The sequence below is a fragment of the Ornithodoros turicata genome, chromosome 1 (genome assembly GCF_037126465.1).
Source record: "Ornithodoros turicata isolate Travis chromosome 1, ASM3712646v1, whole genome shotgun sequence".
Taxonomy (NCBI): domain Eukaryota; kingdom Metazoa; phylum Arthropoda; class Arachnida; order Ixodida; family Argasidae; genus Ornithodoros; species Ornithodoros turicata.
In genome coordinates, this window is record NC_088201.1 from 9745533 (window position 1) to 9759693 (window position 14161).

General features: G+C 45.2%; 1 protein-coding gene across 1 annotated transcript in view; it reads left to right on the top strand.

Moving 5' to 3' along the window:
* LOC135377453 (cyclin-dependent kinase 14-like) overlaps positions 1 to 14161 on the top strand; it is a 97878-nt gene that overhangs the window by 65976 nt on the left and 17741 nt on the right. The window contains exon 4 of the mRNA XM_064609861.1: positions 12252 to 12513. Coding sequence (XP_064465931.1) covers positions 12252 to 12513 — 262 coding nt within the window. The remainder of the gene's footprint in view (positions 1 to 12251; positions 12514 to 14161) is intronic.

Consider the following 14161-nt stretch of genomic DNA (forward strand, 5'->3'; position numbering starts at 1 on the left):
AATGCTCTGAAGCCATAAAGTCCTAGGTTAAGTGCTAACCCGTGAATATGAACTTCATCTGATGTCATAATTTGCAGTAACTTGTAGAGAGGTAATCAGTCAGCTGTGCTGTGATTATGCAAACTAGTATTATGTCCTGACTGATCCAAGATCACCCGCCTAGTGTGGGGTTCCGGTACTAATATTCTGCTATAATAGACTAGGAAATTTCAAGGGAAAAAAGTACAAGCAAACATAGATTATATATTTCTGGGCATTCCTTGATGCTTTTTGAAATACAACATGTTCAAGAAAAAATATGAAGAAAGTAAAAAAGGATGAAGCACAATGTAAGCCTTCATTTTTATACGACTGTGATCTGCAGTAATGTAATGCATGTGACCAACTAAAAAACGTAAAATGTAAAAATGAAAGCATGTGTGTCTTTCAGAGTGTTCATCATGTAATGCAATCACATATATAATGTGATATAAAATGATAATTAATTGCCAATGAAGGAAACAATATAAAAAAACATAGAACCCTCCACTGGGAGAACTGAAATGACAATGGACCAAGTCATTGTGCTGCTGATTACAGTGTCCATTCCATTCGTTTTACATAATCATAGAAGCCTTGATACTTCAACATTTCAAGCCTCTCAACAATAGATTTGCTTCAAGAAATATGCTCTTTAAAAGCCCAAAAATCATTTTTGGTAAAATGTCAGACTGGGACTCTTGGTACTGCATCCCACTAAAAGCGCAAAAACGACGACAAGAAGACGAAAACTCAGAGATAGCCCTATCTGTGTGTTTTCGTCTTCTTGCTGTCATTTTAGCGCTTTTAGTAGGGTGCATTTTTATACTATTTTGTGATTTTTTGTCTGCAGTCCAAGTTTGGGTACTTGAGTACTTGATGGGAAAGTACTCTGAAAAAGTACTTGAAGTACATTACAAAGTACACGATTTAAAATGTACTTAAAGTAAAGTACAAGTCCACAGAAATGTACTTAAAGTACTACTTGAGTACTTAGTACTTCAAGTACTGCCCATCACTGGCTGAATCAGATAACAGAGCTCGATAACAGAGCCACTTCCAGGGTTGTCCCTACATTTATGCCCTGCACTGTGCGTACACAGACGCGCAACGTACACTCTTAAAAATGAACTTCACCGCATAGCACGCTCCTAGCCAACCAGCGTCCCGAATGACGTCATTATCGCCCCCTGATTTGTTGAACACGGGAGGCGTACGCCTTTTTTTTTTTGTGTGTGTGTGTACCAATTACGTACTGCAATAGTGGCACAAAAAAAGGCGTACGCCTCCCGTTTTCAACAAATCAGCGGCGATAACGACGTGGTTTCGGGATGATGGTTGACTAGGAGCGTGCTATGCGGTGAAGCTCATCGTCAAGAGTGTATATAGTTGTCTGTGCAAGCCGCGGTTGAAGAGCACACACATCACGAATGCAAACACACGGCAGGAGAGAGTGAAAGGAAGATTGCTTTTCCTGTTAGGGTCGATAGTTAATTTACAGTTGCTGTGGTAACAAATCTGAAGTTTCGATTTTTTTTTTTCGCCATTTGGTGAAAGTAGACCGGTGTTAACAAGTTGGTGTACCTCCTTTGTTAGTCTGCTTGTATAATTACTGCGGGTGGCGTAAACGGAACAAGCTCCGCTAACATCCGTTAGGGACCTATACGTGCCTGCCGTTATACGAGGCGTTGTCCGGAGCGACAGCGTGACCCGTTTTTGTTAGTGCGCGACGTTGCGTTTCCCAGCGAAATCATTACAAAGCGAGGGCCCCGTAATTCTTCTGTCTCTTTGGCTCCACCGCTGGATTCCTTTTCGCTGCGTGTTCTGTGTGAACAACGGTACATATCCGTGTAGCGTTCTTTATTGTACTTCACGCGCTATTGTCCCCCCGTGGTACGTGGGTGTGGACGCGGCACTCGTTTCTGCAGGACCCGAGGTTTCAGAAAGACGTGGTTCAGCTGTTGATGTTGAGACTATTTATACTTCCTGAATGAAGGTTGCTCCATTCGAGTCCCATAAGAATATTAATAATAAAAGAAAGTGCGCACTTACCCTAATTGACATCGAAGTAGAAAGGGTAGAAAGGGTTTCCTCTTACAAATACTTAGGCGTGTATGTATCAACTAACCTGTCATGGGGGCCACCACATCGAATACATTACTAATAACGCCACACGCACTTTGGGCTACATTAGACGTAATTTCAGCCTCGCACCAATTCATATAAAACTCACACTTTATCGAACATTAGTACTTCCGAAACTGGAATATGCCGCCTCTGTGTGGGACCCTGGACGATCATCGCTCATTGGTCAACTGGAAAGACAGCAAAGCCGTGCTGCTCGTTTTATTCTCGGTAACTATATACTCGCACAGCCAGTGTGACCCTGATGAAGTCAACTCTTAATCTATCCCCCTTATCACATCGCCGTCAAACAGCTCGTCTGTGCTTGTTCCACAAAATATATTACCACAATCAGGCTTTAAAACGTTTATTACTTACAAGTCCATCGTACACATCATCGAGAGTGGATCATCGACAAAAGGTCGGCGTCTCCTTTTGCGCTAAGAAAACCTATTTTGACTCATTTGTACCAAAGACATCACAACAATGGAACCATCTTCCTAGTCATATCACCTCCATCACTGATAGCGCACAGTTTAGAAAATCGCTGTTTGATCACTTTAATGTAACATAACCTGCATACCGGGTTTCCAGTAGAGTAGTGGTGATATTTGTTCATTCAGTATTATTGTTAATTCTTTTTTTCTCCTTTTTTTTCTTTTATTGAACTTGTTTCTGTTCCACTAGTGTTTACTCGCTTTGTATTTTCCTGCTCTCCTCTTTAATGCTGTAAAGCCCTGAGGGTACTCAAATAAATAAATAAATAAATTGCTTGGTGAGCCGTTACAACCCACCAATCGGCTGTAGCGGAGAGACCGCGGATAAATAATGCGAAACATTCCCGCAATCATGCGACAAATTTGTTGCTTATGTATACGAGCAGTGGAATACTTAGGCAGGAATAGGAATACTTGGCAGTTTTTGATTCCTGTGGTGTAGGTTAGTTCGTTCGCATCAAGGTTGCCGAAGCCAAGAAGTAGACGAAGTCTGTGCACATTAATTTCACGGCATACTCTATGCAGTGGCGCTTTTCCGAATGTTGCATTTCTCTTCGGTGCGCGTTGTTCACAACGGACTTTTCAAGAACGTTACGAGATATGCACAAACGTGCACTTATATGTACTTTTAAGCCACCGGATATATTGGCGATATTTTATGACGAACAATCGTATTGAGGAACAAATATGCGTGCTTTTTTTTTTATTCTGTGTTATCGCCGCGAAGCAACTGTGGCATGAGCGGCGTACAGATGTGGACAGAGGGAGAGAGGACAGCAGGAAGGAGTGGGGGTTAATATGCGTCCTGGGCCGACTTCAGGGGGCACTGCGCGGACATCTGTCTGGGAAGTCTGGAAACCGAGGGAAAATCTCCCAGTCCCTTTTTATCCACTCGGCTATGACGCTGGTAAATTCGTTACAGGTTATAAGTTGCTGCGTAAAAAAATGCGATTAAGTTATTAACGACGTTGCAACTTATGAAAATGAATTTAAGTTCTCAAGTTAGTTTGGAAAAATAACGAGTTACTTTGAGTTTACTTGCTGCGTAATATATGCGCTTTTAGTTCGTGACCTTTGTATAATTAGTTCAGATGTCACAATGGGTGGTGCATGACGCTTTTTAACAGTTCTGATGCGCCAAAATTATACTAATCTTCAATATGATCAAAGAAGCCGTGCCTTTTCCTCAGGCTGGCATTTGATGATTTTGATGCTCTGATAAGCTTATTAACCGGAGCACAAAGCATGCATCGGAATTTTAAGTTCGATGAGTTGTCATCCTGTGCGCATGTTTTGTAGAACCTCGCCAAGTGTGGCATTTCATCTAGCTCCACAGTGCCCTGCGCCATTAGAAATACACTGCTCGCGGCTATGATGAACGCTTTGTCACCGGAGTCTCCGAATGCAAGGCTAAAGTGGAATTCGTAGCGTTCATGGTAACGTTCACCCAAGCAACAACGAGGGAGTGGAGAGTCGGACGAGGAGGCGCTGTACACGTCACGTGCAATCGGTGCGCACGTGGCTGCTGTCTGAAGGGAGAAAAGATGACGCAGCTCGTTATTTGTGAACCAGAGCCGAACAAAAGGAACTTGGAACTTACTCACATTACTTTAACAAGTTTACCTAAAAAGGAAGAGTTCCTACTGGAACTCAAAAGTAACGAGTTAAAAGTTACAAAGAAATCTTCCTTACACTAGCGAGTTGAGGCGGTTAAGCCCGACCCGCGTGACGCGTTTTTGCTCGCGTCGACGCTTTGACGCGCGCGCGTAGATTTTCGTCGAAGATCCGATCCGAAGGCGGACTAGAAAAAAAAAAAAAAAAACGCGCGGTGTCGGCGACGCCACCAGAAGTGGGAAACTGCTTTCGTCAATGACAGCTGGCTGGGCGATCACGTGATTGCTGGAGCTGCCGTCTGGTCTGGTAGTTCTACGAGCACGCCAAGGATTATATTGTGTTCGTGCTTTGCACATTTTATTTTTTTCTGTGCTCGTAGTGTCGGCAAGAGTGACAGGTTTGAGTATAATGAGAAACTCATTTCAGGTGTTGAAAAGCACCACGCATTGCGGGGCACACGATACCAAACCAAGGCTAGCCCTGATGGAGCTCAGTTGAGTTGAGCAGGGCGTTTCGTGCACGACGGCGTCATGCGGTTTGATGAGACAGTAATACAGTGAAACCCGCGTATAACGATATCTGCGTTATCTTCTAGTTTAATCGTTATGCGAGGGATATCGCTACAGGAGGGCTGACCTAGGTCAGCGCCATCCTACGGAAGTCGAGCGCTGCCTGCGAGCGACGCTAACGACGGACTCTACGAAAGAGGGTGGAAATACAGTAGAATAGAGGGTTTTAGTATGACGTATACGCTGTCGCCTTTGCGTCCGTAAGGGATATCGTTGGTGGTCTTGCGCACTGCGCGAAGCTCTCCTTTTGTTATGGGCGTGCGCAGAACCATCAACGCTACCCTTACGTACGCAAAGGCGTCAGCGTACGTTATAATAAGGCTCACTAATCTCGATGATACGATCACGGATGATACGAATTACGAATTTCGGGATAATACGAATTCTTTTCCGGCCTCGGCTGGAATACGAACGCGTTATCTTGCCTTTACGGATGATACGAACGAGCCGGAGGGGGGGGGGGGGTGATGTAGAGGGAGAGGTGCAGCCGGCCGGCTCTGAAGTGGCTGCTCGTTGCACCCAGGGGAGGGTGAAAGAGTGCGGGGAGAGATGATAGTGGCACAGGAGTGGGAGGGTGTGGTAACCCTCTTGCTCTGGGATTATATGTAGTCCAAGAGAACTACCCACCCTACGAACGAACCGAGGATGCGGCAGAGGTTGTTCCCCCGTGACGCGCGAGCGCGCGAGTCATGCTGCTCCTTCTTTCGAAAAGGGAGGGAGAACCTCACCATCCTCACCACGAACTCCCTTACATCATGTTGCGCAATGCAGGCAATGACTATCCCTTTGGTGGTGGTGGAGAAGATGAGATCAAAGGGATTACAGGGATTACGGAACGTTTTCACCTTATCTCTGTTTTGACCTTTTTACCCCCCTCGCAACAATAAACCGCGAAGGCAACATTACGCGTCACCATTCCACAAGTCAGCTTCACCTAACGCCTGCGTGCTTTAGGAGAAGCTCGCTTTAGAACGCTGTCGCGCGACTCGCGGGTGGAAAGCTGGGCCTGTTGAATCATCTCGCGAATTTGGGCAGCATTGGCCAAAAACGGAGACACAAAAGTGTTACGAGCGACCTCTTTCACTGACAGTAATGGGAAAATGAACTGTTAATGTCTATTTTCTTGCCTCGGTTTTTATTCTGGTTTAATTTTTTGGTACGAATTTCGGATGATACGATTTTTTCCCGCTACCCCGTGAGAAAAAGTGCATGGATACATCCTCGTGACGTTCCGTTCCCGCAGTGCCCTACAATTTGCGGAAGGGTGCAACGCCTTACAGCGCGCTGCCAAAGTTGGGCCGCGAGTGTGAGAGCTTCAGATATCGCTATACGAGTACTCAGAATGACGAACTTTATCGTTATGAGCAGGTCCATTCTCCATATTTTGACGGTCAAAGTAAAAACGATCGTTCTACGGGGTATATGGTTACGCGAGGGATCGTTGTACGCAGGTTTTACTGTATGTAGCAAAAAAAAAAAAGTTGGCATGTTGACTATCACCTACGAATTAATTTTATTTTTTTATTTTTTTCGATGCTGGGCAACTTCGGACAACACTGGGAACGCGCCTACAATTGTGTTTTTCTCTTGCTGCATGCGGGAGCATCTTCGCTTGCGTAGACGGCGGAATTCGTCACGTGTTCGCGTGCAAAAATCGCTCCATGCGGGTTAGGCTATACTTGTAAGGAGTTACAGCCAACACTGCGTCAGCAAACCGCATGCATCGATGTCTCCACGGAACATATCGTCCATGTAACAACTCCTACCTTGCTATTGCTGAAATTGATATGCGGTTTGCGCCAACCGATGTGTATGCATCCCTAACTGTGAGCCACCGAAGCGGTCTCGAGAGATCACTGTTCTTCTTTTGTCGGTTGTGCCACCATACCAGGTGGTCACCGAAGTGCACTGTATTTCCAGAGTTACTAATTCTTTATTACGTCGCGCGATGAAGATCCGTTCATCCGCAAATAATTATGAATATCACAGCCTGTGAAATCCAACTATTCTGTACGAAAACGAATCGAAATTTGGAAGAGGACTGAAATTATAATAATTTCGTCGTTAAATTTTTCTGCCCAAGTGCCTTTTCCTGTGTTTCTCTAAGCGCGAAAAAATTCTCTGCGCGAGTGGGGGAAGACAATGTTTCTAAAAAGAAACCTTTCCTATGAGGGAATCCTCTGAGGAACATCCGGAGGATTTCGCCTTGCAGATTTCCTTGCTCCACTCCTTTTCAAATCCTAACCGAAGTTCAGTTTTGGGCTATTTGCTGTGGTTGATTCAAAGAGCGTCAATAGTTGAGAAAACGAATCAAGAGACCGTCATAAGAGTCGCATGCTCATTTTTTTTCTTTCTCTCTTTTTTTTTTCCTTCTATGCACTACAGACAACCTGACATATATCGAAGGCGAGATTGGCTCGAAATTATAACAGTTCACGCAGAAACACGTCTAACGCGTCAAAACTAGTTTCCGTTTCGTTGCTTCCCTCAACTATTTTGTCGGAGCTTTCGTTTGACAAAATCCACCTGACAGACTATTGATTTGTCGCAGACATTTCCGTCGCACGATCCAGTAATTCCGTCTCTCCAAATTCAATCTGCTTGCTGTGGTGAGCCAACCGCGCGTAATTGATTCTCACTACCTTCGCGCAGTTAACCCGGGCTCGGTGGTAGGATGCACTTGAGTGTGTCGGCTATTTGTAGGGCGCACTAATTGTACCCTCGGCTCGTTCCACTTCCTCACCGCGTGTATACAGGCACTTCGCCATTTACGCATGCTCAAAGAACGGCTCTCACTTGAATGTGCAGCAACAGCTGGGGTAGTGTTTCGCTCGAGGACATTTGTGGTGTCATTCGGCGTGACGTTTAAAATTTGGATTCAAGCTTTGCCTTAAGGCCAGTCGGGACTCTCGTACAGCTCCGGTCAACCTTAAAGATACTATAAAGCAGTCGAGGTCCAACCTATGCAATCAGCATGACGTGAGAGTGCTAGATGCAAAGGTTCAGCACAACAAGTAATATGCGCAGGAGTTTACTCTAAGTACTTTTAATTGGTAAATAAAAACGCAGTCAAGAATGTCGGTGCGACGCCTGGTGGGAAGAAGTCCTCAATTTGTCAAGCAACCCTGTAAACAAGGAGACCGATAAACAGATGGCTTTCCTGCTGGGATTTGCAAATACTACATTTTGAGAAAATGTAATTTGTGTGAAAGAAAATAAACAAATGCCGAATCTTGCACTCAGTAGCTAAACGTCTATACCTGGAATACCTGGGCCTTGTTTCAGCACCGTGGCGCTGCTATCGTACGTCGCTCTGTTTGGCCCAGAGTCGTGCGCATGAGACATTTTCGCCGCCGTACTTGGCGGAGTTGGCGTTTCGTCGGTCTGCTTCGCCACAGTGTTGCCAGTAGATTTAAATTTGCATTTTTTCGGGAGCTATAACGTCTATGTGAGAAAATTTTGCGGCATTTTTCTCCTGAGGACGTACACAATTCAGGGCTCACAAAACATGAGGTTGCACCTCGACTGCTTTATAGTACCTTTAATAATAACATTTGAAGAAAATGTGGTCTCGTTCCCGGGCGCGATTACAGCACCCCTTGGTTCTATGAGGAAATCTTAATTGAACAAAATTATTCTGTTAGTTTAACTCGAGGATTTTGTTCACTTAACATCTCCCCAGTGCTCCAATGGTGGCTGTTATCGCGCTGGGAAATGATAAACGAATTTTTTTCTAGTGTTATTGTTGAGGTTGACTGGAGCTGTACGTAAAGGTTTTTAATATTTACTTTTGCAGAACGGGTTGGTTGATAAATACGTGCAACACTTCGATGTACTGTAAGATTTGCACCCATGCGGGAGCAGACGACGCGTGACGTGTAATGCGACTGCAGGGTTGTAAGATTTGGCTACTTTCTGACCGTCGTGGCGCCGACATTTTGGCCAATATGGCGACTTGCCTATTTTCTGACTACTACTTAGCACTACATTTCAGACTCCTGTGCACCAGTAAACCGTGCACCACGTACTGGCGAAGTACGCACAGTGCGTTCATTCCTGTTTCCTTGACGATCGCAGTCAGTATGACGTGCTTCGAATTGTTTCGTTTGTGTGCTGGCGTTTTAGCACTCGTTAAGGAGTCCTTCATTCAATATATGATGCGTGCACCCCACTGGCTACAGAATTGGCTACACACAAGGAAATTGGCTACGTTTGGCTACTTTCTCATGGCGCGTTGGCGCCTTTTCAGGATTTTGATCCGGCAACCCTGGATGCGAGGTCTGCCCTGTGCCAACGCCACCTAGATATTCCTTCGCACGCAGACATTTTGGGTCAGCCAATCTCCGCAGCCAGCCAAGATGTCAGCCAATCGACGAAGACGATCTTGAACACGCTTCTTTTTTGGCTACCAGTGGCTGGCCATGCGGCTGATGGCGACTCGTCTCCGTATAGCTAAGGCCGATGAAAGCACGGTCGTCATTGGCGGACTCTTATGGCAAATTGGACTGGTCGATTTGAAGCGGATTTCTCTGCTCCGTGGCGGAGAAAGTGTTTCGCTGGTTGGTTCGGCTTGAATTCGCGTGTTTCACTGATCGTTTCAGATCAACTCGCTCCGCGACGGCGTACTCCTTCATGCCCCGTCGAGAAAGCTCGGATTCGGCCGGAACTCCAGCGAAACACTGTCGTCACTTCCGCTTCTTCGAGGCTGAGCAACGGCAAATGTTGAGCAGATTCGCCGAGCTTGCCGGATGTGGGCGAGGACTTCCGTCAGACTCTTGGCTGGAGCGCGATTGTTTTTCGGGGGTGGATTTTGTCCCTCCGTGCCGGACTTTGCTGCTCTGTAGCCGATCTGGGTGCTTCCGCCTCTGTGCCGACGAAGACTGGGTTCTTTACGATGAACTAACAGAAACCAGCGATTGCGGTTCTTATCGGATTCCTTCGTACACTCTAAAAACGGAACTTCACCGCATAGCACACTGTACACCAACCGTTGCCACGAATGATAGGGTTTTGTCGTTTGTGATTCGAAGAGAGAGGGGGGCGAATGATTGGCCTTTTTGTGGCAATTTGTATATATGAAAATTGCGCGTTGAAAATGAATGACAATTACGCGTTGCAAGTAATTGCGTTACTTGTAATCAACTACTTTTTTAGTAACTTTTCGAGTAATCAATTACAGTTTTGAACAAGTCATTTTTCAAGCAATTCGATTACAATTTTGAGTAATCAATTAAGTACTTTGGAAGTAGAGTCTGTCTCAAAATAACAGTCCTCTGCGATAAATATCCTGTGTCTTTGTTGGGCTATACACTCTTAAAAATGAACTTCACCGCATAGCACGCTCCTAGCCAACCATTATCTCGAATGATATCGCTATCTGCCCTGATTTGTTGAAAACGGGCGGCGTACGCATTTTCTGTGACAATTATGAACAGCATAAGTGTCACAGAAATGGCATACGCCTCCCGTTTTCAACAAATCAGGGCAGATAGCGATATCATTCAAGACGATAGTTTGCTAGGAGCGTGCTATGCGGTGAAGTTCATTTTTAAGAGTGTACCTATACTACTGTAGTAAGCGGGAAAAAAAAAATTATTGCTACTTCTCACACGCGAGTCTTTCACGCTATTTCAGCAGTCCCGATCACTTGGGAGTTGGGGCTTTCTTTTTTTTCTTTTTCTTGAAGCACACAGGGGTGGAAATTTTTGCATGAATTGCAAGCAAAGGTCCGACTAACGCGTTACTTTTATACTCGTTACTCAAGTACATTTTGAGTCGAGTAATTTGTAACGGTATTCAATTACTTTTGCTAGAAGAGTAACGGTAATCAATTACTTTTTCGGAGTAACGGGCACAAGTCCTGCGCACCGCTCTTTCGCTCGTATAGCCACCGCATACTCCCATCACCGTTTCTCGTCTCGCACGAACTTCCGGCTTTTGCCCTTCATTTGGACCTTTATTGGCCATATTAATTAAGGAGCCCGGGCGGAATTATGCGCCATCGAAATGGGAAGCAAGCTCTCTCTCCTCGAGGAAGGAAGTCTGGCGTCTCCGACTTCCATTAGACCCTCCAGCTGTCAATCAGCCGAATTAAGTAGAACAAAGAGTGCTTCTTCGCAGTGGTTACCCCCAGGGTATTCCGAGCACGCGAGCCACTGATGAAGCTGTAACACTTTGACGCCGAAGTCTTTCCGTCGTGGTGCAGTATATATCCTCTGCCACCTAATGACAGCTTATCGATTGTGGGACCCGCGCACTCTTCCTGGCCCCATTTGGATTGCTGCTCCATGCCGCCGGTCACGTACTACTGTGGTTGAAAATGACGTTCATATTGCCTTCGAAGAAAACATTACTCCCCGAGGACGGCAAAATCCAGTCGTATAAATGGCTCATCCCCCGAGGAAGCCAAGCACTGTCGTTGCGCCGAGTTGTATTGACTCTTTTTAGAGCAACATAGTGAGGGAAACAACGAAGCAAAAAGCCGGAGCTTTTTCTTCTCCCAAGGACAGGATCGTAGGCAGGTGATTTTTGGGTGATACTATATGAGCCACTCTTTAACGCAGCGAACTTTCGGTAATGTACTGCAGGGGAGGGGGGGGGGGGGGACACGGCTGTCTAAAATCATCAGTCCGTGGTTTATCTCATCTCATATCTCCAGGTGTTGCAAAACTAGTCCTTTCCAGTAGTAAACATGTGCAGCACATGGTCTCTCTCGAAATACAATACTGGCGCAACACTTTCAAGCGCAACAGAGGTAATACACTCTTAGAAAGGAACTTCACCACATAGCACGCTGTTAGCCAACCATCATCCCGAATGACAACGTTCTCGCCCCTGATTTGTTGAAAACGGGAGGAGGAGCCTATTTTGTGCCGTGCATAATGGCACGAAATAGGCTCCTCCTCCCGTTTTCAACAAATCAGGGGCGAGAACGTTGTCATTCGGGATGATGGTTGGCTAAGAGCGTGCTATGTGGTGAAGTTCATTTTTAAGAGTGTACGGCATGGCGCAGTACTGACAGGCGATTTTCGCTAACCGTGTCCCCAGCAGTACGTTAATTGCTTGGAGTTCTACGACGATGTGTTACAACGTATATGATGTTTTTGTTCGCGTACATAGATACATATAGCTGACTAAGAGGTTATGGCACGATGTTGTGAGCTAATGACAACTTTGAGTGGTAATGTACGATTTTTTTATTATTTTTTAGTCCTCAGCAAATAACATCTGTAACACGACTGTCTTCACGATGTGTGAAACGACTATACAGTGAGTATACCCACGTAGAGGGGGTATATTCGTTTCACACATCGTGAACTCACGTGAACAACGGGGTTTGCATTCCTCGAGTCTCGCAACTTGTATACGACCGTCCATGCTCCTGCTGAGCACACTCTTTCAATCGCAATTTCGTCTGTTTCTTCCATAGAACGTTGCTGTGACGCGGGTGACACTGAACGGGTTCGAAAAGGAAGACCGCTCACACACCCCCGAGGGCAAGCTGGACAATGAGCGAGCACATACGCCCAACCGGAACCAGGGTTCAACGCACCGGGAGCCCAATGGCAACCTGAGCCCAGTGTCTGAAGACAACCTATCCGATAGCCAGGCGCCCCCGATGCCGCCGCCGCGAACTTCGTCATCTCACAGCTACCTCAACAAGGTCTGCAACCTGGCCTCCAAGGCTGAAGGTGAGTCTTCCGACCACAACCTCTGCAAGCATCTTTAATGTATTCCTGGACGGTAATATATTCACCGTGCGGAGTGTGAACCGAACATACAATACAATAACGAAATTATCTAAAAATATATCGATCAAAAAAGGCGACAGCGTCGACTTCGAACGTTGCTGGCGCGACGTAGAAGGTGGACGTGACACCAGAAGTACACTCTTAAAAATGAACTTTACCGCATAGCACGCTCCTAGCCAGCCACCATCTCGAATGATATCGTTATCTGCCTTGATTTGTTGAAAACGGGAGGCGTATGCTTGTTTTGTGACACTTATGCTGTTCATAATTGTCACAAAAAAGGCGTACGCCTCCCGTTTTTAACAAATCAGTGCAGATAACGATATCATTCGAGATTATGGTTGGCTAGGAGCGTGCTATGCGGTTAAGTTCATTTCTGAGAGTGTAGGTGTTCCCCATTGGCATGAGACTGGCTTGGTATGAGTAAATGAGGCGAGTGACGTCACACCTCCTGAAGAGGGCGTGTCGGTAACTGCGCCCGCGTGGAATACAACGTGACAAAAATCGCGCATGTTTCGGATAAGAGTCGTTCTTGAGAAACATTATCTTCCGACAACATTGTTATTGTTCGTTTAACAGATCGTGTAAAGCGTTTCAAATAATCGTGTAATCTTAGGTGCTGGTACACTTCCTGCGCGAGCTATGATTTAATCTTATTCCATGATACCGTAAACATATTTAATTAAAAAAAAAAAACGCATCGTGCACCTCCCGCGCAGCACACGGTGTCGGAGAGCGCGCCGTGCCGTCTATTGCGGGATATCTTTGTTTTGTGGCTTCACGTATCTCCGCGTAATCGGACGGTGTCCCTTTTACATTCAAATTACAATTTTCATTAGAGATGGGACGAATTCAAAATTTTTCAAATCCGAATCCACGAATCTTACGAATCTCGAATCTTTGGAATCCTTTCTTTTTAAAAAGAGCATAAAAAGCAAGAAAAAAAAACAAAAAAAAAAAACACTTCTCGTGAAAAGTGTTTTGAAGCAGAATATAATACCTAACAAATTAAGTAATGCTTCAGTTTCAGGAGAAAATATACCAATATTCTTGTTAAACGTAATTTATTTAACGTGCTGTTCATCGACTACAAGAAATGCGTAAATTCTCGAGTCTGAATTATTTCCATAAAACTAAGTAACAATCAAAAACAAAACCAGGTTACTTTTAAACTTGTAACGTAACAGTTTCTGCCTGAATTTCTTTCAGTCCAGAGCAATGTAAGCAAGCAAACAAGAAAACACCCGTCGGCCAATCAGGCTTTCGGCGGACTCCGAGGCGCCAGTTTGAAAAAACAAACAAACAAACGGTGGTTGGTGGATTCGAAGGATTGGATTCGTTGTTTTTAGACACCGGGATTCCGATTCGCGAATCTCGAATCCCTGCCTAGGATTCGAGGATTCGCGGATTCGGTTGGCACATCCTATATTTTTCCCTATTTTTTCGTTCATTTTCGTTTCATTCCCTAATTTTCGTTATAAATTCACTAATTTTCGTTATACATTCCCTAATTTTCGTTACACATTCCCTAATTTTCGTTACACATTCCCTAATTTTCGTTATACATATATCCGTAATGAAACGCCTC